General features: G+C 38.7%; 1 protein-coding gene across 1 annotated transcript in view; it reads left to right on the top strand.

The window, feature by feature from the left end:
- The window catches only part of dhx15 (DEAH (Asp-Glu-Ala-His) box helicase 15), a 29,635-nt gene that overhangs the window by 4,964 nt on the left and 1,432 nt on the right, over window positions 1-23,239 (top strand). Inside the window, exons 6-12 of the mRNA XM_055212349.2 lie at window positions 2,749-2,916; window positions 11,936-12,022; window positions 12,303-12,452; window positions 12,666-12,774; window positions 15,507-15,698; window positions 16,599-16,721; window positions 18,939-19,129. Of these exons, the coding sequence (XP_055068324.1) occupies window positions 2,749-2,916; window positions 11,936-12,022; window positions 12,303-12,452; window positions 12,666-12,774; window positions 15,507-15,698; window positions 16,599-16,721; window positions 18,939-19,129 (1,020 nt within the window). The remainder of the gene's footprint in view (window positions 1-2,748; window positions 2,917-11,935; window positions 12,023-12,302; window positions 12,453-12,665; window positions 12,775-15,506; window positions 15,699-16,598; window positions 16,722-18,938; window positions 19,130-23,239) is intronic.

The following is a 23,239-nucleotide window of genomic DNA, read 5'->3' on the forward strand; positions in this document are numbered from 1 at the left end:
ATAGTATAATTTGTAATAAATTATAAATTTGTAATGAATAATTCAGGGTTTCCTGCAAAAAATGTGTTCATTAAGGTGGGAGGGTTGGGTGGGTTTGTGACAATCAAAGGGGAGGGCGTACGCGTCATGATGAAAATGAAAATATATTTTTTAAAAACACTCAAATGAAACTTAATTTTGAAGAAGCTATGACAGAAAATGAACACATACTAGATTATTAATGTTATTAATTAAATGTTTTTAACAGACACCTCTAATGGAATATATATATATATATGTATATTGTGTGTGTGCATATTTATTTATTTATTTGGGAGACCTAGTTAAGGCGGTAGGGTTTTCCAGCTTAGGCGGGCCGCCCGAACTACAAAGTGCTGCAGGAAACCCTGATAATTGGCTTGTATAGTTAAGAAGGGAAGATTTACATCTAAGAACCATGTCAGTCGTGCTACTGTTTATTTTCTGAACGCTTTTTTAAGATAATTTTAAACTTAATAACTTTTACACACAACACACCTCTTAAAAACACGGTTTAATCACTATGAAAAAGTGTAAAACTATGCTTTAAGGTAGGAATATGCTTAACAACCGTTTTAAGGGTGTTCTTGGTTTTTCTCCCCTGTAAGAGGCCCCCTGTCCGCAAAAAGTTTGAGAAGCCTTGGTCTGGGTTATATTATATTATGTGTGATATGATGGGGCTGATCACAAGGTGGACTTGGCTATTAACTGTCATCATTTAAAATGATGATTTAGCTTATTAATTTAGTAGAAAAAAGAAACCAAAAATGTATTTTTTTGGCTAGCCAGGCTAGGCTTGTTTTTATCCTTTGGTCCAAAGAAAGTGCATTTTTTTAGCTGATCAATGTATGCTGTTTGCTTGTTTTAAGAAGGAAAATGTTTCTTTACTTTTCTGAGTCCTGTTAATGCAGCATCTAAACTCTGCAGAAGAAATGGCTGACTTAACTATTTAGAAATTACATCTTTTTGCAAAGTACACAACTGCAGTTAGGCTACTTTAAAGTGTGCAATCTCACACATATAGTGCTGTTATTTGTTTAACTTTGCTCGTTCAAATCAGGCGTAAATTAACGCTGATTAAGATTATTTTTCTCCTTTAGGTCTGTGCCAACTAATTTGCATCTGCAGCATGTAGATTAAAGGGTCCATTTTAAATATTTTCCCCAAGTATAATATTGTACCCACTGTGAGAAGCGAGGGATCTCATTCTGGCATCCAATTCCAGGTGCAGGCTCTTCTGCTTTGGCACAGCCATGTCCCTCATCCCCTGATGCCTTGGCAGCACGGATAGCGGTCCTCCTGACAGCTGCCGCTTCCCAAGGGCTGATGGACTATTAATACTTTGGCTAATTTGATCAATCCATTCAGATTTGCCTTGTCCTGCTCCGTCGTGGCAGAGCTGTGATTAAGATGCACATGGCCACCGGCGCCATTTTCTCCGCGTTAGTTGTCCCCCGGGGGTGGCGCGTGTGTCCACAACTCTGCTGGGGTATCGGCACACTCGCGAGCTTTAATGCTTTTATGGGCGAATGATCAGCTATGGCTGCTTAGATACGCAATGAAAGGAAATAAAATGAAACGTCTATGAGATGTAACTGACTTTTAAGGCCTTTCGATGTCACAAAATGCCTGCTGTGAGATTGATATGGTTTATTGTGAGATGCTAAAGTAGGATTTAATGGTTTGGCATTCTGTTTTACAAAGTCTTTGTAGAGATCATTGCTTTACTGTTTATCGGTCATCTTCCCTTTCTGGATGAAGTTGCAATACTCACTTTGGCCTGAGGAGGGCGGTACTACATAGGCTGTGACTCCTAAGTCAGTACGTTTATGCCACTTAAGATAAGCATATGTTTCATTCGAGGAAAAAGAGACATTTCTTTATTTGTATCCAAGGAAATATTTTGCCTCTGCATTCCAAGTGCCATTTATAGTAGTAGTTTATATTAAGAGTTTAAGTCAACCATTTAAGTTACACGTACAGCGCAAACATGCTTTACTTGACAGAAACACATCCAAGCTAATTAGATCAATGATATTTCCAGTTCCCTGTGACGACTGTCATACATTTCCAGATCTCAAGTCACCATGTTTGTAATGTTCAGCTTCGCTTAACTGATCTGTTGTGATTTGCTCCCAGTTATGCATCGTTGCAGATTTCTCATTTCACATTAGACCTACTACATTGCCATCTGGAATAATAAAGAAAGTGTGAGCGTACACGTGCCCTTGTGTCTGCTGCTGTTGATGGCACAGCCATAGGGATCTTAACCAAGTACCATGCACTCCAGCTTTCGTTTTCTTACTCGGTTGACACAACTGGCACATCAAGTGTAAACCACCCAAAGTCTCAGCGGTGCTGCTGTTTCCAGTGTCAGGGAATTGATCTAGCAGTTAATGATGTTTGTTAAAGGTGGCTGAGGGTGAAGATTAATAGGAATCTGATCCAAAATCAGCAGTTTAATAATCGAAGTTGAATTAACAGAGGATTAAAGGCATAGTTCACCCAAAAATGAAAATTCCGATTAGTGGCCACACCGACTCGAAGTCAATGGTGCCTCTGGTCAGTTTAGTTACAAACATTCCTCAAAATATCTTCCTTTATACAGGTTTGTAACATCATGAGAGTGAGTAAATAATTCATTTTTGGGTGAACTATACATTACGAAAATGACACGCGTTTGTTTTTTTGGTCTGTTTTTGGTCTAACGTCACTTCACTCACCTTCTAGGAAATCGACGAAGCTTGCAAGCGGATCAAACGTGAAATCGACGACCTGGGCCCAGATGTTGGAGACATCAAAATCATCCCTCTGTACTCCACACTGCCACCACAGCAACAGCAGAGGATCTTTGAGCCGCCTCCACCACGCAAACCGAGCGGAGCCATTGGCAGGAAGGTAAATGTTGTACACTACACTAGACTGAGTATCGCTAACTATATCAAAGTTTATGTAGATCATGACTGCATTAGGGATGGGCATGAGTACTCGATTGCTTGAGTACTCGAATGTGGCATCGATGATTGATGACGAAAACGATGATCATGTGGGGTTTTTTGTAGTTATGGCGGTATTTGGATGTCTGGTTAGCATTACAAGTGCCTGTGGTAGTAAAGACTGGGTGCATCACGTGTTTGACGTTGTGTTGAGCCACGCAGACGTATGACATCAGTAACGTTAACATGCATGATTAAAAAAACATAGTCCTCGCATCACTGAGGCACTATGGTTTAAAAGGATGCCCTGATTTTGGGATTCACTTCGGTAGGACGAAAATACAGTCAGTCAGATGCAAAATGCACAGTGCCATCACAAGATCTCTCACATCATCTCATATTTAAACATTAAACGTCAAGAGATACCAGAGAGCGATACGAGCATATCTTTACTGAAAACAGGTGAGAGGACAACACGACACAGCTTTTCGCTAAAATTATAGCAAAAGACTTAAAGCTGCTTAATATTATGAAGCTTATGCTTTGACAGGATGTGTTTAAAAGCGCACAGTTATGGTGCACATCCACAACGGGAGTTAAACTTTACTAGTACGTAACTTAGTCGAAGTCTTGCATTTTGTGCATATATATGCATGTTGTATAATGCATTATGTTGTATATAAGGCTTAATATTATGTAGAGTGTGTCATATAGAAATCACTTTAGTTTGTGTTTATTAGTCCTTTAGTTTCACTTCATCACACAGCTTTTCCTGTTAGAGGTTTCTGTTAAAAATATTTAATTCATTAATAATCTAGTATGTGTTCATTTTTTGTCATAGTTCCTTCAAAATGAAGTTTTATTTGAGTGTTTTTTATAATAATATTTAAATTTTTACTATGACGTATACGCCCCGCCCCTTTGATTGCCCCGCCCCCAGTTAATCGAGTAATCGAGTTTTTTAGACCTATGGATTAATCGAAATGAAAAAATGACATAAGTGCACATCCCTAATTAGCATTACAATATCTATATATGTATTAATAGTTTGCTTCACTTTTTTCTTTGGGAAATAGTATGGATGCTCAAATATAGAAATTTAATACAGGGATCTAAAGCGAATGACTCGAGGAAAAATATGGGTAGTAAAAAATTGTGGAAACTAAGTTTTACATTTTTTTTTCTTCTGCCATCTCTAGCTTTGGTGTAGCAGTGACTCACAACATATGCTGCTTTTGTCAGCACATGACTCTATTTTTTCTAATTTTGGGAAGGCAAATTGCTCATATCCTTCTATGATTTGAAGTGTTGGGGCATCAATCTTTTTTTTTCTTGTGTCTTTTTTTGGACCGTTGCTGCTTGATTTGACTCCCTCCTGTTCTGTTTCCATCTGTCTCGACTTGAATATGGACATTTTGCCATTTTTGGCATGTTGCCATTGAATGAATGAAATACTGGAGAAATTTTATCAGAACTCAATCAGTGTAAAGTGTTTTTAATAGTCTCTCATCGCTTTCTCCTACCAGGGGGTTGTCTTTATTCTGGCAGTTCTTCTGTTTGATTTTGTATTCTCATTTTAATTTTTCTGTCTCTTAAACAAACCTGATGATTATAGTGTAAGCCACCTGGACATCTGCATGACCGGTCAGAGGATCTGATCATAGGCTGTGTGTTTGCAAAGAGATGATTAATAAATCATTGCCTCAGCCTCCCCTACAGTTCTGCTTGTCATTATCGCTTTCAAAGATTGCTGATGTTCTAATGAACTAATGCGACTGCTCACTGATCCAAAAAGTTCCTCATTCTTGTTCCTTCAGCTTGATGGCTGTATTTATACCAATGACAATGTCTTTACCACATGCTTAGTTTGTTTTTTGATAAGTTAAACAGAATAGGTATCCACCCGTCTTGCGTATCAAGTATTTTCCTTGTATTGCCGATCCATCCTGCTCTGCTCTGGGGGCATGTCGTCATTACATCTCTCCCCTCACCACTTCCATGTTTAAAGAGGCTCAGGGTTTTTCTGTGGTTTGATTAGTTGTAAGCCAGGCCATAAGCTGCTCGGTAGTTCAAACATCGGCCGCTGTTTGCTCGCACTGTTCAATGGAAAATGAAACTGGATGTGGATTTACAGGGACTGGTGTGAATATGCCAAGACCCCTGTGATGCTAACACGCTTCAAACAGACTAGGGTTGAAATGAAATGATGACCCCAAGGGTAACACCGGGGTTTAGTATGGATACAAGCAGTGCTGTGCTCCACAAATAATGGCAAATGTTGTTCTTTTCCCAGGCGATGTGTTTGGTGCCTGGAGAATGCTTTTCTCCTGTCTGTCCTTTGTGGCTGCATGTACATAAGGGTGGACTCAGATTACCTTGTTAAAATGTCAGCTTATCATCAGACCCTCTGGCATACTTTAAACACAGGGAACTACACTAACCTTTTCCACTGGTGGCACTTGCGCTACCAACTTTTTCAGTTACTGGCGCAAAATATGATTTGGTCGCACATATTTTTTTCAAGTTATATTAAGGCGCTCTGGATAATAATGAACAGTAACAAAACTGTATTGCATACAGATATGCTTTTTATTTTACTTGCCATCTTTTAAACCACATGCCGCCTTGTTTTCTTAAATGTTGCAGTGTTTTCCACAGATCTGAAATTTACTTGGTGGTGGTAGCCGGTGAAAAGGGCAATTATTACCCACTGACAAATAATGGTCTACTATACATGTGACGTAGAACTAATAATGTGTGACACAACACAATACTTTGATTCATTGAAAATTAATATTAATTTCACATTATATTTCATCAATCTAACCACCCCAAACTTTCTTTGCCATTAACAAAGCTGACACTGTTTGTCAAAGCACCACGAAACCACTTACTGTTTTTGCACTGATATATGAAGCAATTAGACCCCTTTTATCAAACTCAATATAATACAATACTATGTATAGTATATTAATAGACAGTGCAGGTCTATAGATTATAACTGTGACTGATGTTATGACTGATGTTATAATGGTAATAATTTCTATTAGATAGACACTTTTACTGCTTCTGCTCTATCTTTCTATTTCTCTCTTGCCGATTTAAAAAGCTTAATCCACACATTATTTCAGATTTAAAAGTCTACTTACTGACCCGGTGACAGACTTTACATTGCTTTGCTCGTTCAGTGCAATTGGCTTGACATTAGCACTGCTTTTTGCTACAATCTCTGTCCAAACTTAATATGGATATGGTTTTAGAAAAGATATGGTTTATTAATAATAAGATCATTAAAAAAAATGTGAGAAAGCAAATGCAGCGCGTGGTCGTAACAAGAACCATCGCCATAGAAACCGGAGGCACGCTGAAAATGCACTCGAGCTTTAGCGCGGTAGCGCTCATGGCCGTTTTCCGATCGACTCGGGTTATAAACACAACATTAATCAGACTTGGGACCCAAAGTAATTAAACTAGGACCTAACCGGACCCGACAGACCATTTAAAATATAAACCCGGAACCATACGGGTCCCGCGTCCTCAGTGAAGAAAGACCTCTGCTCAAGTTCAGAAACATGGAATACACTGCGATTGCGTCGCGTCGCACCTAATTCATTGTGAAACAGCTGAGCACGCAAACGCACACTGATAGGGAGAGACACGACGTGCTTTCACGCAAAATGAAGCCAACGTGTTGATGGCTCAGAGCACGTTATAAAACGTATTCGTAAAATCCACATTTATGTTTTAATAAATGCTCATAGTAAATCATAGCATATTGTCTAAAACATTAGGTAGCACATTTGCGACCCATTAAAAATTAGGGTCGCAACGGCAGTTCAAAAGGTCGCATATGCGACCATTTTGGTCGCAGTGTAGCTCCCTGAAACACAATGCATATAAGCTACATTTGTTGGGAAGGTGGGATGTGTGTGTTTTATGCACCTGTGCCATCACATCCTCTTTAAGGACAAATCCAACAGACGCTTTTGCATTGCTGATGCATGGGGTTATTAGACCGGGTTTAACTTGAGCATATGACGCTTTCAGCAGTCATGTAGGGAATTTGAGGACAGAGCTCATTTGTTGTAGCGTCCTTGTTTTAGTGTTTGTTGTAAAGTCCTCCCAATGCTGGATTTAAAGGACAAGTTCGTTATTTTACACTTAAATCCCTGTTTTCAGATTGTTTATGATGAAATAAAACTGTTTTGACTGAAATTTGGCCATATGATGCTGGCCCGAGAATTTTCGGGTGTTTGTTCTATCACCTCCTACCTCTACAATGGGTATATAGGTGCACTGGAACAATCCTTCCTAAAATGCATTAAACTTTCGTTTACAAAGATGTGAAACTCACCGAGTGGTCAGGGGTGTTCACTGATATGCTCACACAAAAATCGCTGCAGAAGATACTTTCCAACAGGTTTTATTGTGGTTTTTATCCAACTCCATTGACTTGTATTAGATGTACTGTGAGGTACAGTAATACACCGCGCCGGAAACGTTGTTTGTATTTTTGCAGTTGGCAAAGGTGGATTATCGCCACCAACTGGGCTGGAGTGTCTATTATTCAGGCTCTCAACGGAAGAATGTACGGGTGTGAGGCGTTTGGATAAATAGGTCCACAAGTTAACAACAACTGCTAAAACACCTGTTGGAGGGCGTCTTTTGCGGCGATTTTTGTGTGGGCATGTCGGTGAGCACCCCTGACCACTCGATGAGTTTCACGTCTTTGTGGACGAAAGTTTTGTGCATTTTGGGAGGGATTGTTCCAGTGCACCTATACAGCCATTGTAGAGGTAAGAGGTGATACAACAAACACCCCAAAAATTCTCGGGCCAGCATCATATGTCAAAATTTCAGTCAAAACCGTTCTATTTCATCATAAACAATCTGAAAACAGGGCTTTAAGTGTAAAAAAAAGGTTAAATTGCATAGGCCTACGTAGGAACGCAACTTCCGCCATGTAACTTGCACCACATAACTTGATATCCCCTAACCTTTGGCCTCACATCGAGAAAGCGCCAAGTTCCCGCTGCCTGCCACAACAACAAAACAAAAGTTAAGTAAAAAGTAAAGATGTAAGAAGAGATGTTTATTTTAATGGTCGCGGGTGCAGGGCAGGTTGTAAAAATAAATACTGTGGTGCGGGTTGGGGTGGGCCAAATATTTTATAAAAGCGGGACCCGCGGGTTGGAAAAAACGTTGACCCCGTGCATCACTATTGGAGACTTCTGGTATATTGCGTGATTCAGTTTTTGCGTATTGTGTCAGCAACAGTTTAAAGAGAATTATGCGGAGCAAGTTTGTTAAACTGTTTGCATGTGCACAGTTGGCTACCTGCATTATACCAAATATTCACACCTCTGTTTGCATTGTTTTTGTGGGCTACTTTTTTTAATTAACAACTTTTAGAAACATGGAATGAAGACTCGCAGAAGAGCAGGTCGAATCGAAATTGTACTTATTCAAGTGAAATGTCTCTAGTATTAGCCTTGCTCGGTCAGTCCGCCGACTTTCTTCCGGACCACTTGAGCATGGATCATTGCCTTTCTATAAGATGCAATTTCTCAACACCTTATGGTTCAATGACTACAACTAAGGACTCGTAATGCATTTAGGGTTTTGGCTATGGGATTCATCCCAGTGACATTCACCTTTTGATAATTTCCATGGCTACCAGTCTGGACTACATCTCTTCTATTAGGCCTTTCCCAGGTGGTCACATTTTTTGTAAGGATGCAGCCTGGTTATGAAGCATGTTTTCTTAATAAACCTTTGGATGGTTCTGGATTCCCTTCAATCAATGGATCATGCACAATGACTCTGTGGTAGTTTTCCATTGAATTCTCACAACTTTCCATGAATATAGGCAGGTGATTGGTTTCAGCTGTTGAATTACATCAGGCAATAAGGTGCATTATAAAACCCAGCTGCATTAATAACTAAACAGCCATGGATTTGATGGCTGGAGAGGAGTCTACTTTTTAAAGGTGCAATTTAAATGCCCCTATACCATTTGTTCTCATAGCCTGAGGAGAAGCATTATGTAAAGAGGATTGTATACATGTTTATATTATAACGCAAATGTGCATTGAACAATTGTAAGTAACAAAAAACAGACAGCAGCTCCGGTTTCAGCACCGGTACAGTCATCAGGTTTGGCTTCGAGCATCTCCTGCAATGATTTCCTCTTCAGTCCTCTTTTGTACTAAAAGTTTTTGTCCTCAAAGAGACCTTTTAAGCCGATGAGATGTGCGTGATTGCTACGATATGCAGATGCTCTTTTGTGATCGACAGCGTTGCGTGGAGGTAATTGTAAACCAAATCATTTGGCACGAGGAGGTGATCAACTTTACAGGCCCTGGCATGCTTCTCATCGCCTCTCCCAACCTGCACGCATTTCTTTTTCCGTCTATAATCTTCCAGTGTTTGTGGGCCATTAAATTTCAGAGCGTGTAAATGTTGCAGCATGCTCTGATACTTTCATCAGCTGAATGCAAATCTGACAGCTGAGGGTTTCCCTCTCCACCCTTATTCAGTTTTTCCTCCTTATTCAAAATGAAGCTGTGACATTTAGTTTGCAGTAAGGCTTTTTAGATATTCAACTAAAAACAGCCATCAGCTTTGCCTAAAGATCATTTCTAAATCTGAACCATGTAGCTTTGTTCCAAAATTTAGTATGCTACCTACTAAGGCGTCGGCCACCTATGGCAGGATCCTACCTACAGTGAAGGTAATGAATCATAAGTGACTAAATTGAACTGTTCTCGAAAAGCAGGAACTGTTCATAAAAATACAGTTACAATTGGTCTCAATACATGCAATGCAATTTTTAGTGATGTGTATTTACTCGCATTAAAGTTATTTATATAATGCATTAAAGTGCTGCCTACAGAGACAACTAGGATTTGGAATAAAGTCTAAATCTTAACATATACAAGCTACATTTGATCTGTCTGGGGTTTTGATACTTTTCCTTCAAGCTCTTTATGCTCAAATGAGCGCCTGACACATACTATTCAATCGCAGGTAGTCTTTTTTTCTGGGGAGCATGCCACGTGATCGTTTTTAATATAGCATGCCCTTAAATGTTGCCTTATGATGCGAACACCTCTGGGTAAATGAATCATCGCACAGTGCATGACCAGTCTGTTGGCCGACTGTTGTCCAAAGCTTTACCTCTCTTACAAATGCTGTCACCCTAGCATATAAAAGACTGTCTGCAGTCTCCATCTCAAAGATTATTCCACATGTCACTACTACGCCACACGCGAAGGCCACCTGTACTGCAAACAGGCGTGAAAAAAAGAGCGGGACGCGACATGAATAATAAAGCTTCCTAGACGTTGGGGGTCTCCAGGGAAAGGAAGATGGCTGCACGCTGTGCACAGACATGTATCTCATCCCCAGAAAGAGCAGTGGTAATTCGTCTGGACGGGCCGCTCGGCGGAAAGCAGTCCGGCTCATCCGGCACACTCCCGATTCGACTTGATTGCAGCAACTGTTGCCTTACTCCCCTGTTGGGTTCTGTTAGCCTTCGAGCCTGCGACAGCTCACTGAAGTGTCTTTAAGGATTTAATTCCCACAGATTTTTCTTCCTGTTTTTTAGCCATGAAACTTTTCCTTTTAATTCAATTTTGGGTTTTGCCCCGAGCAGTGCAAAACTTTCTTATCACGTAGTTAAAAAGCACCCCTGCTGGCATAGAGTTTTCAGGTTGAGCTTCTGATCGGGTTTTGTGGTTTGGTGGTTGAGCAATACTGAAGACAAATTCTGTTACAATGATTCCCAAAATCACAGATAAGCACTGATTTGGAAGTTTCACAGACAGTGATTAAGTTTTGAAGTGTTGTTGTGTCTGGAAAATGCACTGTTAAGAATAACTTACTTTTTAGGATTGCTAATCTGAAGTGAATATTTACATTGATGTATTTGGCATACAACATTTTTATGAGTATGTGTGTTAGTTGGGTTCAAGCCCATAACCTTTTGTGCTGCTAATGCAGTGCTTTACGTCTGTGCTATACAGGAACCCAAATCTAATGCGTACTTAAAAGGACAATCCACTTTTTAAAATACTAATTTTCCAGCTCCCCTAGAGTTAAACATTTGATTTTTACCGTTTTGGAATCCATTCAGCTGATATCCGGGTCTGGCGGTACAACTTTTAGCATAGCTTAGCGTAATTCATTGAATCCAACTATTAGATCATTAGCATCGTGCTAAACAATAACCAAAGAGTTTTTATATTTTTCCTATTTAAAACTTGACTCTTCTGTAGTTACATTGTGTACTAAGACCGACAGAAAATTAAAAGTTGTGAATTTCTAGGCCGATATGGCTAGGAACTATACTCTTATTCTGGCGTAATAATCAAGGACTTTCCGACCGGTGCAATAATATTACGCACTGCCTGAAAATAGTCCCCTGCTATTAAAAAAGTTACCAAGGGGACTTTTTTTTGGCAGTGCGTAATATCATTGAGCCTCCTGCAGCCATGTTACGGCAGCAAAGTCCTTGATTATTGCGCCAGAATGAGAGAATAGCGTAATGCTAATGGATTCAATGGATTATGCTAAGCTATGCTAAAAGTGGTAGCGCCAGACCCGGAGATCCGCTGAATGGATTCCAAAAAGGTAAAAATCAAATGTTTACCTCAAGGGAAGCTGGAAAATTAGCATATTTTAAAAAAGTGGACTGTCACTGTTATTGTAAAAAGTGATTGTTGAGCATATTGTTGCTTTAAGTAAACATCGCTAATAGTTAGGATTAGGTGCCATGTTACTTTTGTCACGGAAATAAATGCTACTTTGAATTTTGTAGCATGTAGAGATGTGTACTATTGTTTTGGTAAGGAATGAGACTGGTGAATCACAGTTGCACAGACACATTTTTCACATTTTTGTGTTTTTGTTTACAGGTTATAAGAGCTGTCTGGTCAGTTTAATCTCAATCTTGATCTTATTGTTTTTTTCTCGCAAAGGTTGTGGTTTCAACAAACATCGCCGAGACGTCCCTGACCATCGACGGCGTTGTGTTTGTAATTGATCCTGGCTTTGCCAAGCAAAAGGTTAGTCTTCTCCTCTCTGCCTCACTTGTCTAATCTCGCCCCATCATCTGTTTCTCTTGCCTCCGAAAATCCCCAGATAAACCCAGTGGCAGGGCTCTGACAGCGGCTTGAGATAGAAAAGCTAGTTATATATTCTGCTGACATTTCCCTAGCCCAGCTGCTGCTGTCATACATGTAGTAGTCCAGTCAGAGATGAAGGATGGCTTCGCTTTGGCATATTGCTGTGGTGCAATGGTGTGCATTTTGATATTCACAAGGATCTTTCTTTATGATTACACAGGTGTATAACCCTCGCATTCGAGTTGAGTCGCTTCTCGTAACAGCTATTAGTAAAGCTTCAGCCCAGCAAAGAGCAGGCCGTGCCGGGCGTACGCGCCCGGGCAAATGTTTCCGGCTGTATACTGAGAAAGCCTACAAGACTGAGATGCAGGTGAGTGAATCATTTTCAAGTTTGTTCAACAAGTAAGTCATGTTCAACAAATGTGCCCAGTTTTAGACCCTTTTTGAACATAACCTTGCTATGTAAATGAATGTGAACACTTAAACAGATCAACTTAAGCAGTTTAAAGCTCTCATCTTGAAATGAGAATTTTTGCTAATTCACTTTTTCATTTTATATATGTGTCCCCTTTTTTCTTGGCAGGACAACACATACCCTGAGATTCTCAGGTCCAATTTGGGTTCTGTGGTGTTACAGCTCAAAAAGCTGGGTATTGATGATCTGGTGCACTTTGACTTCATGGACCCCCCAGGTAACAAAAAGCAACTTGATTCTGAATTTTTGTTATACAACCAAAAAAAAATGCGGCTGAAAAATAGTCTGTTAAATTGTACAATTGTTCTGTGTTATGGGTTTCCCTCTTTTTCTGGTACAGAGTCAGATATGGCTTTGATTGTGTAATTGCTTTAAGCTATATGGAGACTAATGTGGACATTTCAAACTACTTGATAGCTAGACTTGTAGTTGCTCAATGGGTACAATGGAAAGTTTCTGTTTGATAGGATTATTGGCTTTTCTGAGAGGTTCATGACCCACCAGTCTCCCTAAATAGGGCCATTTCTACTTCCTATAATACAGTTGCAGTCATGAAACTTGAAAATGTAAATGTAGCCCTAGGCCAAAGCATATGATTCAAGCAGCTCAGATTGCGAATGCCGCCAAACGCCACCTTGGTCAAAAATAAGATAATGATAGTAACTGAATGCTTTCGGTACATATTATACCGTTATCAAATACTCTTGCGTGTAAGGCAATGGTCCAGTACCTCTCACAACCCTACATAAATACCATTTGATTGTTTATCCAAGATGTAGTTTTCTATTTCAGTGGTAGCAAGATTTGTATTTGTCGACTTGTTTTCAGTAAGTATGGGTTTACAGACAGATACACAGGCACGAATGAGGCCAAATGAAAGCAGGAGGGATTTGTAGAGCTGGATAAAGCCGGTTGAAGGCATTTGCCCGGTGACATTTGCCAAACGCTCGCTGGTGCCTTCCACACTTTAATGTACCTTTAGCTTTCCCTCTCATTGATTCTGCCTTCAGCTAACCCATCAGGACATTTGGTGCTATATAGTATCCACACTGTATAAATTACTACTATTTCCCAAACTAGTTTACTGTGTGCACTTACATTTTGCTCAAAACATATTACTCGGTTTAATGAAAATGAGAAAAAGAATGTCTGATATACAAGATCGATACTAGTTCGTAATAACAAACTGACCACGGCATTTTTTAAATGAAGTGTTCCTGACTCATTGATACAGACAGGCGCAGTCTTTTACACTATTCAGCAAACCGCTCCAAACCCAAGGCAATGCTAATTTTCAGTTAACATGCAACTGGTCATTAGAGCCAAACTCTCTAGGGCCAAAGGTCAGTAATTGAATTTGTTGGTGTGTGACCAGTGTTGATGCATTAACTAGAGATTCCTCCATTTAATCGAATTAGTGGCACTGCTGTTTGGAACTGTTTGCATGTCAGATAAAAAATGCCTTTTTGTCTTAGTCGCAATGAAGTTGAAATGAAAAAGCGTATTTTTTTTTTGGAATATTGTGGTATTTATTTATCTGTGAGCTTCATTATTTTTTTAAAATTCATGTGCCCTCATAATCTTTAATCAAAAACCGCAAATCCCCTGGAAACGATCTAACTTCACATCCGGTCATATGATATGGCAGGTGGGCGCAGTACACGAAAAGATCCCAGTGATTAGCAATTAGCAACATGCCACAACTTCCAACGATCCAATCACTTCTCAAAGGACAAATTCAAGTCCAGCCCTTTTTTCAGAAGCCGTTTCACTCTGAAAAATGTCACTTCAGGGAAAAAAAGATAATCGCTACTTTCTTTATGGAGACTTTAAAAGGGTCATATGAAGTTGCTAAAAATTTTATTTGGTGTAATACAATGTGTTTACACGGTTTAAGATAAAAAACTAATTATTTTCCAAAACTCATAGATTTTTACAAAGCTATTTCTGAAAATCACAGTGTGCTCTGATTGGCCAACTATCCAGTGTGTAGTGATTGGCTGTATACCTCAAGCGTGTGACGGAAATGTTACGCCCCTTACCATATTTGGAATATCGTGTCCCAAAGCACAGTGTAATAGAAGTTACGCCTTTTTTCTTAGCGTATACATTTATATACGTTATGCCAGTCATCGCACACAGTGACATACATATGTTTGGTGTGTTTAAATTAAGCATTTTAGGATGAGCCTTAAAGGGACACTCCACTTTTTTTGAAATATGCTAATTTTCCAGCTCCCCTAGAGTTAAACATTAGATTTTTAACATTTTGGAATCTATTCAGCCGATCTCCGGGTCTGGTGCTACCACTTTTAGCATAGCTTAGCACAATCCATTGACCCTGATTAGACCATTAGCATCACGCTAAAAAATAACTAAAGAGTTTCGATATTTTTCCGATTTAAAACTTGACTCGTAGGAAAATTATCCAAACGTTTTGGTTTTTATTAGCGCAATGTTAATGGTCTAATCAGATTCTATGGATTATGCTAAAAGTGGTAACGCCACACCCGGAGATCAGCTGAATGAATTCCAAAAAGGTAAAAATCAAATGTTTAACGCTAGGGGAGATAAAAAATTTGCATTTTTTCAAAAAATGTGGAGTGTCTCTTTAACTTTATGAAAAAGATACTCTCTTTGGGTTTTAGACTTTAATCAATGACTTTATTGATCTTCTATACGCACAAACAGCTTTTAACACTCCAAAGACAAAGGAAAACATGAAATTGTTAAAAATGACTGCTTTAAATTTAAAGTTTGTTGTCTAGAAGACCACAACCACAATGTTTTTCCAGAAGCCAAGGGCTTTACCCCTCAAATGATTTTATTTTAAAAAACGCTTCCATCTAAAAATTGTTTTTAAGTGTTTTTTGCACTATTTACTTCCTCTTGTTTTTTAAAAATGTATTATTTAATAAACTATTTTCTCTTCCCCAACCCTTATGCTAGCTCCTGAGACGCTGATGCGAGCCCTGGAGCTGTTGAACTATCTAGCGGCGCTGAATGACGACGGTGACCTGACGGAGCTGGGCTCCATGATGGCTGAGTTCCCGCTCGACCCCCAGCTGGCCAAGATGGTTATCGCCAGCTGTGAGTTCAACTGCTCCAATGAGATCCTCTCCATCACTGCAATGTTATCAGGTAATGCATGCTCACATATACACAAATCCCCTGCATCCAATCTAACAGTTTTCAGCAAAGTCTATCTATGTAGTTAAAACTAATGGACTATGAAATTAATTATTTGTAGATCAGTTTTATTTTTAAGTTTGCACTGTCTGTGCTCAGGACCATAAATTATTGGCCAGTGTTAGTCTCCTGTTTTAATGTCTCCATTAAATATCCAAAACTTCAAGCTGGCCAAGCCGTAATTTTATTATGGGGAAACCATAATGTTTCCAAAAACATGGATGTAATTGGTCTCTTTATACATTTGGCTACTTTGTAAGTTGTTCTAGATAATGGAAGTACTTATAAGCCGTCAAGTTGAGTCACTTAATGTGTCACATGGTAGGACTGCCAAATCAGAATGGCTCTTTAACAGTTTAATGTCTGTATTGCAGAGGGGTGGGGGAGAGTACAAAATCCCATGTTGTTGCTTGCTTACCAAGACTTTAGAGAGGTTCTGGCTTTGTTGAAGTCTGAACTTCTCTTTAGACTGTTCTTCTATGAAGTCCATGATAACATTTAATCCGCACAACCTGTCTAAATATTGCAATGAGCATAACAAATGACTGATGATTAAGATGACGTCATCTTTTTAGAAAAGATCAGTCGAGTCCCGCCACTCTTCCCGTAAAAATCCCCCCTGAATATAAGACCGCAGGTTTAATTTAAATTCCACAGCCACACTTCCTCTTTTCCAGAATGGCATTTCAAAAGCAGTGAGAAGCAGCTCTCCCCCTACCCCATCCTACCATTTGGTGTAGCGTACGCTGTGCCGTGCTCTAGCCTCAGAACTAGGCCTTGTGTCCTGTCTGGGTGAACGCTTGACTCATCCCTATGGGCGGCTATGTTGGGGCCCATACCAACCTTGTTTAGTCCCACAGTGCTTTGTGCGACCCACCGAAGCTAAGAAGGCAGCCGACGAGTCCAAAATGAGGTTCGCCCATATTGACGGAGACCACCTGACCTTGCTCAACGTCTACCACGCCTTTAAACAGAGTATGTATGCATTTTTATTGTGTGCTTATGATTCCCTTCCCCCAATTTTAATTAGCCTAATTGCCTAAATTTATTAACTAATTTTAGTTTTTTATGGGTGGCCAAAAATCTTAATTTGTTTCATCACAATCAATGCCTGCGAGGCAACCCCCTATGAAAGGCGCAGCTTTCCACACTAAATGATCAGCCTTTATATTTTCTATAAAACTTTGATCTCATGGGTTTCTTGGCATCTTAAAATCTCATTTTATCTTGTAGTAAATCATTCAACTATGCAAAGAATAATAAACAGAAGATGCACATAGGGATTTACTGGAATTGATGTTTTGGTTGAAGCTGATAAACTGTAAATATGACAGGACAAAGTCTACAGTTCTCCTATTGATGTGTTTGTGTATATAGGGTGGTACTTATAATGGGTCATATTTTTTTAATGTTCAAATCTCACCCCCTAAATGTGTTATGATATCAATAAAAACTTTTGAATTGTTCCTACAATATTTAGAGGTTGCTCAAAGCCTTTGAATATTTCCGAAATCACATATTTTTGCAAAAACTGTACCATTTAAAAACGCACAACACACATAAAACTTGCTTTTTGGAGGGTAACTTTGTTCCAGTTATTTCAGTCTCTTCTGATCCGAGTAACCATATAGCGGACTTGCTTCGTGTTGCTTCAGCCATTGTCTCAGTGTATATTGTCTATTGTGCTTCATTCACATTGAAGCTTTCTTGCTTTGAAAGACATATCACAACTAAAACAGAAGTTTTAATTGCATAGAGCATGGTCAAATAAGTAAATTTTTGCCGTAAGTGTATAATTTATTAAACAATTATACATGCTAGCACAAAGTATCACATAATACGCGAATGTGTTAAACTTTTTTTTATTTATTCAAACATATTGGTGTGGTGAGAGCATGAACTTTTAAAAGTTGAAAAAAGGTGATAAAACGTCTGGATCCGAACCTTACTTACGGTTTCATTTTTTTTTATGCTCTGACTAGTTGCTAAACTGATCTCTTGAACAAATGCCTCGTCGAAAATAACAAATGTTTTGGTTTCCTAGGTAATCTATGTGTTGTTTTTTTGCTTGTTATATAAATAAACTACGTTTAAAGAACTTTGTTGTCATTTATTCTTAGCGGAGTTTACCGGAAGCTACGTGCAGCCACTTGTTTATGTTGTTACTGCTATAACGGTCTATATATATATATATCGGGACTCGATTAAAAAAATTAATCTAATTAATTGGAGGCTTTGTAATTAATTAATTAATTGAAATTAATCACATTTTAATCACATATAAATATTTGATCTGAGAACATTGAGAAGTTATTTTTTCACATGGATTTTTAGTATACCATGAATAATGACTGAATACATAAGCTTAAGCAACAAAAAATTGTTTATTTTTGTTCAACCAAGTTGTTGTACTCGGAGTCGGGCTAACGTCCACGCTAGCTGCTAACGTTATATGTTTTGCATTGAGGTGATACTTGAGGCTCGATGTGCTGCGGTGATATGTGAATTCCTTGTTGCATAGCTTACACACAACCATGCTCTTATCGACGCTTCCATCCTTTCGTTTTTCAATGAGAAATGTTGCGCGATGCAAAAATAAGTGTGATTAAAATGCGTTAAAAATGTTTAACGCGTTATTTTTTGTGTAATTAATTAATCTTAACGCGTGTAAGTCCCGGCCCTAATATAAATATATTTATATATTTGACCCCTTCCTGTGAAATCCATGCTAAAGTCTCATAATCTAATAATAAGTTTAGGAGCATCAAGGTTTGCTTTCACATTGATTTCAGTCTTTGACATGACCTTATTCAATATTAAAGATGTCAAGGTTATATTTTTAGTTAACAGAATATTCTTTACATTATGTAGGATGATTTTTTATTTAATTAAATCTCATACAATTTCTTTAGCTGGGTTTTAACAGACAGGTTGTGAAGTATTTTGTATGGCTAAGAACTCACCGCTTACATATTTATGTTCTTCTGTCATTGATAAAACTATATAACGGATTAATTACTCTCCTTTAGCCAGGAGCTGAATCTCTTCGATCTGCCATGTTGGGTAACTTCATATTTAGTCCTGTAGAAGTTGCATAGATTTGTCCGAACTCTTGATTTTGCAGTACTTGTGAGAATTTTAGAGATGTTTGGATATTACGCTTGCTTAATCTTGTTTTCATTGTGTTCAAAGACCACGAGGCTGTGCAGTGGTGCTACGATAACTTCGTTAACTACCGCTCCTTGATGTCGGCTGATAACGTGCGGCAGCAGCTCTCCCGCATCATGGACCGCTTTAACCTCCCACGACGCAGCACAGAGTTCACCAGCCGAGACTACTACATCAACATCCGTCGTGCTCTGGTCACCGGCTTCTTCATGCAGGTTTGTTTTTATGTGTTATCTGTTCACCTAAATACTGAAGTTTTAATAGAAAAGAGAGATTGTACAGTTTTAAAAATGTATGTAGATTCTTCAAGACGTTTGTGGATGTCTGTGCACAATATTGCTTGGTTGTCTACAGAGATTGATTTGATTGAAAAATGTACTGTCTATTGGTTTTCTTTTCCCATTTTTCTTTTATCCTGGTGAAGTCTCCCCAACCCAGAGGCTTAAAGCATAATGTGTTGGCATATCCACAAAAAGTCATGTGAATGTGGCCTTGAGGGTTTCTTCACTGATCTTGATAAATTCCAACTGACTGCATTTATTTGTATAATCTCTGAATATACTATGTAGAATTTGCCTGAAGAGACTTGAGACTTTACAAAGCGTTATTAAACTGATAGTTTCAGTCCTGGATGCTGACTGGTCAATACAGTTTCCAGGCCATGCTTGGATACATGATATTGATGAAATTATCATGACGTCACACAAAAATCAACCGTGCCTCTGGGTTTTTAGACAGTGATGCAGCACTGTGGTTCTTATGGCTGAGAAATTAATTATATAAGTATTGCATGACTTCTTTTTACAAAGAGCCTGGGCCTGCCAGTGGTTTTGAGGCAGGGTCCTGTTTTGGTGTTATATTATGAAGTAGGGCTGGATGATATGACCACAATCTTATATCAAGATAGGTTTTATTTTATACTGCTTTAACAATATGTGTCATGGCTGGGTTTTCTTTTTAGTAAGGTTATGTTATTAAAATCTTTAATACCATAGAATTTTCATAATTCTTGTTACCAATATTAATCAAAAGCATAAAAAGAAAACAAAAAAACAAACAAAAATCATGCCTACTGAAGATAGTTAGTGAAAACGCAAGGATAATAAATAAAGAGTTTGGTTCCAAAACGCAGTAAACGCCATTTAAAAAAAAGATTTACTACCAAAATCAGTATTGTATCAGGTCGGTGTCAAAAAGTAAATTCTTAATTTGCGCAAAATCCGATATCCACCGTGTAATTCTGTCATCTTTTCACCTTTTTTCCCCCAAAACACGATAAACGCCAGTCCAGTCATTTCTCTTTAATAAGTCCGCTCAACAAATCACAGTGTACCATTCCACGCATTGTAAACAATAATGGCGGTGCTTACGGAATCCTAGTTTTCCTCATCTACTTTGTACTTCGTGATCAACAAACAAACAAAAACCAAATAATAATTTGATGGCATTGATAAACCTGTGGTGGTTTTCTGTGGCGGGGAAGAAACATAAGCCATAAAAATCGAATAATTTATGTGAGAGGCACTCGGGAGACAAAAAAATGCCGGCTGTTCTCACAAGACAGCATCAAGCTTTTGTCATGCTAACACATTGACCCCAGGGGATCTTATGAAAAACTTTCCATCATTTTAGGCGAAGTCAACAAAAATCGAGCAGGACCAAAACATTTTACAGTTGATCGATGTCAAAAAAGTTCAGCTACGAAGTCCCAAGTATAACCGCAGCAATGACAGTGTTCTTAATATGCTTTAATATTAGTCCCGGATGCTTTTAAACATGCCGTGGTCAGACCCATGCTTAAAAGACCGAATTTAAATCCAAATGAACTGTCGAATTTTAGACCCGTTTCACATCTGTATTTTATCTCTAAGGTGTTGGAAAAGCTTGTTTTTAATCAGTTACAGGCTTTTCTACAAGATAACTCTGTATTTGAGAAATTTCAATCAGGTTTTAGATCACGCCATAGCACTGAATCGGCACTGTTGAGGGTTCATAATGACATATCACTATCTGTAGATTCAGGATATCCTACTGTATTGGTGCTCCTTGACTTAACGGCAGCATTTGACACAGTGGACCATTTAACTCTTCTTGCACGTCTAGAGCACTGTGTAGGCATTCAAGGTTCTGCACTTGAATGGTTCAAGTCATATTTAACAAATAGGAGTTTCTCTGTTTCAATAGGAGAGTACTCATCATCGTCTGCCCCCCTCTATTGTGGTGTGCCCCAAGGTTCAATTCTGGGCACTACTTTATTTTCTTTATATATGTTGCCACTAGGGGCTATAATAAACAAATATAATCTATAATTTCATTGTTACGCTGATGACTTGCAGATCTATCTTCCACTGAAATCAAATGACAGTGTTGCATTAAATAGCTTGCAAAATTGCATTAAGCATATCAAGCAGTGGCTTTCTTGCAATTTTCTTACTTTAAACGAAGGTAAAACTGAATGCATTGTTTTTAATACAAGTTATATGGCAGTAAATTCAAATCTTAGTTTGGGATCTATGACTCCATACACCAGACAAACTGTCAGAAATTTAGGCGTTGTATTTGATTGTGCCTTAAAATTTGACAAACAAATTAGCAATGTGGTAAAGGTAGGCTTCTTCCAACTTCGTCTGCTGAGCAGAGTTAAGCCTTTTCTTAGCAGGCAGGATTTGGAAAAGGCTTTACATGCCTTTATTAGTTCAAGGCTTGATTATTGCAATGCTCTTTATGTTGGTCTGAGTCAAACATCTTTCACGTCTGCAACTAGTACAAAATGCTGCCGCTCGTTTTTTAACTGACACGCCTAGAAGAGCACACATTACTCCGGTTTTAGCTACTCTCCACTGGCTTCCGGTGCGTTTTAGGATTGATTTTAAGATTTTATTGTTTGTTTTTAAGGCTTTAAATGGGTTAGCCCCTGAGTACTTGTCTGAGTTGTTAACTCTGGGTGGGCAAAATCGGTGTTTGCGGTCTTCTAATCAAGGCATCTTACAGGTCCCTAAATCAAAGTATAAGCAGTGGGGTGATAGGGCTTTCGCTGTTGCTGGCCCTAAGCTTTGGAATAAGCTCCCCCCTGACATGCGTATTATAACCGAGGTTGCCCTTTTTAAGACCAAACTTAAAACGTATTTGTTTAAATTGGCATTTGATACGCAGTAGTGTGTGACTTGATGATGTTTTGTCTTCTTTTATTCTTTTTTTTGTATGTTGTGATTTCAAATGATGTGTTATTTGTATTCGATGTGAAGCACTTTGGGCACCTTGTGGTTGCTGGAAAGTGCTATAGAAATAAAGTTGATTTGATTTGATTTAATATGACAAAATAAGTGTTTTGATTAAAGGCACAAAGCGGAACTTTTTGGCCACTAGGGGGCGCTAGACATGTATTTTTCACGCCTAGCGCCCCTAGAGGCCACAAGCGCCGCAGCACTGTCGCAAAGGAAAACTAAACTAAAAACTAAACCTTCAAAACGCTAAATGATCAACATTTTTAGGGCATCAGGGAGAAACGCAGTCATGTTACAACTTTCTGATGAGGAACTCGTGGCAGAAGCCATTTCTCAATCTGAAGGTTGCAGCCTCCGGATGTCGTATTTCTGCATAAGCTGCATACGTCATCAAGACTGTCTTATTTCAGAATATTAACAATTATAAAGTTGACTATTATACTTAATCGTAAATTGTTGCAGTATGCTTATGACTTGCGAATGTAATGCTCAGTTTACCTTAATAAACCAGGCTTGATGACGTATGCAGCCTGCATATTTGACCTCCGGAGGCTGCAGCCTTCCAATTGAGAAACGACCAGAAGTATTTCCTTGCCTTTTTCGAAACAAATATTGTTGCATCGTCTCTCCCTCGCTTTCCACAATGGCGCTCGTTTTTGACTCCTGTGTAGCACCTAACCTTGAAAGAGACGATAGTCCAAAATCTTTACTTTTGACAATTTCTACCTGTTTATAATACCTACTGGTTTACCAACCACCCTATTATGTAGTTTTATTTTTGGCCTTGTTTTTCACTGTGGTTGGGCTTTGAAAGCTAACATCAGCTGTATTACAACTTTAGGGTTTTTGTGATGAGAAATGCAAATCGGCCCACACCAGCCACAAGCCAATCAGGTCTTCATTTTTTTCTCTTCTTTTTTCATACATCTCACATGGCTTCTCTTTTGGATCATATATAAGCGCAGAAGTTTGATTTGTAAACTATTGTGTGGGACCTATAGAGGCGTATTAGGATTTTATATTCTATTTTATGAACCAAGTGCCATCTTTTCACTATAAGTATAAAAAAAAAATTTTTTAGAGGTAAAAGGGTACTCAAAT

Source organism: Misgurnus anguillicaudatus, chromosome 21, assembly GCF_027580225.2.
Source record: "Misgurnus anguillicaudatus chromosome 21, ASM2758022v2, whole genome shotgun sequence".
Taxonomy (NCBI): domain Eukaryota; kingdom Metazoa; phylum Chordata; class Actinopteri; order Cypriniformes; family Cobitidae; genus Misgurnus; species Misgurnus anguillicaudatus.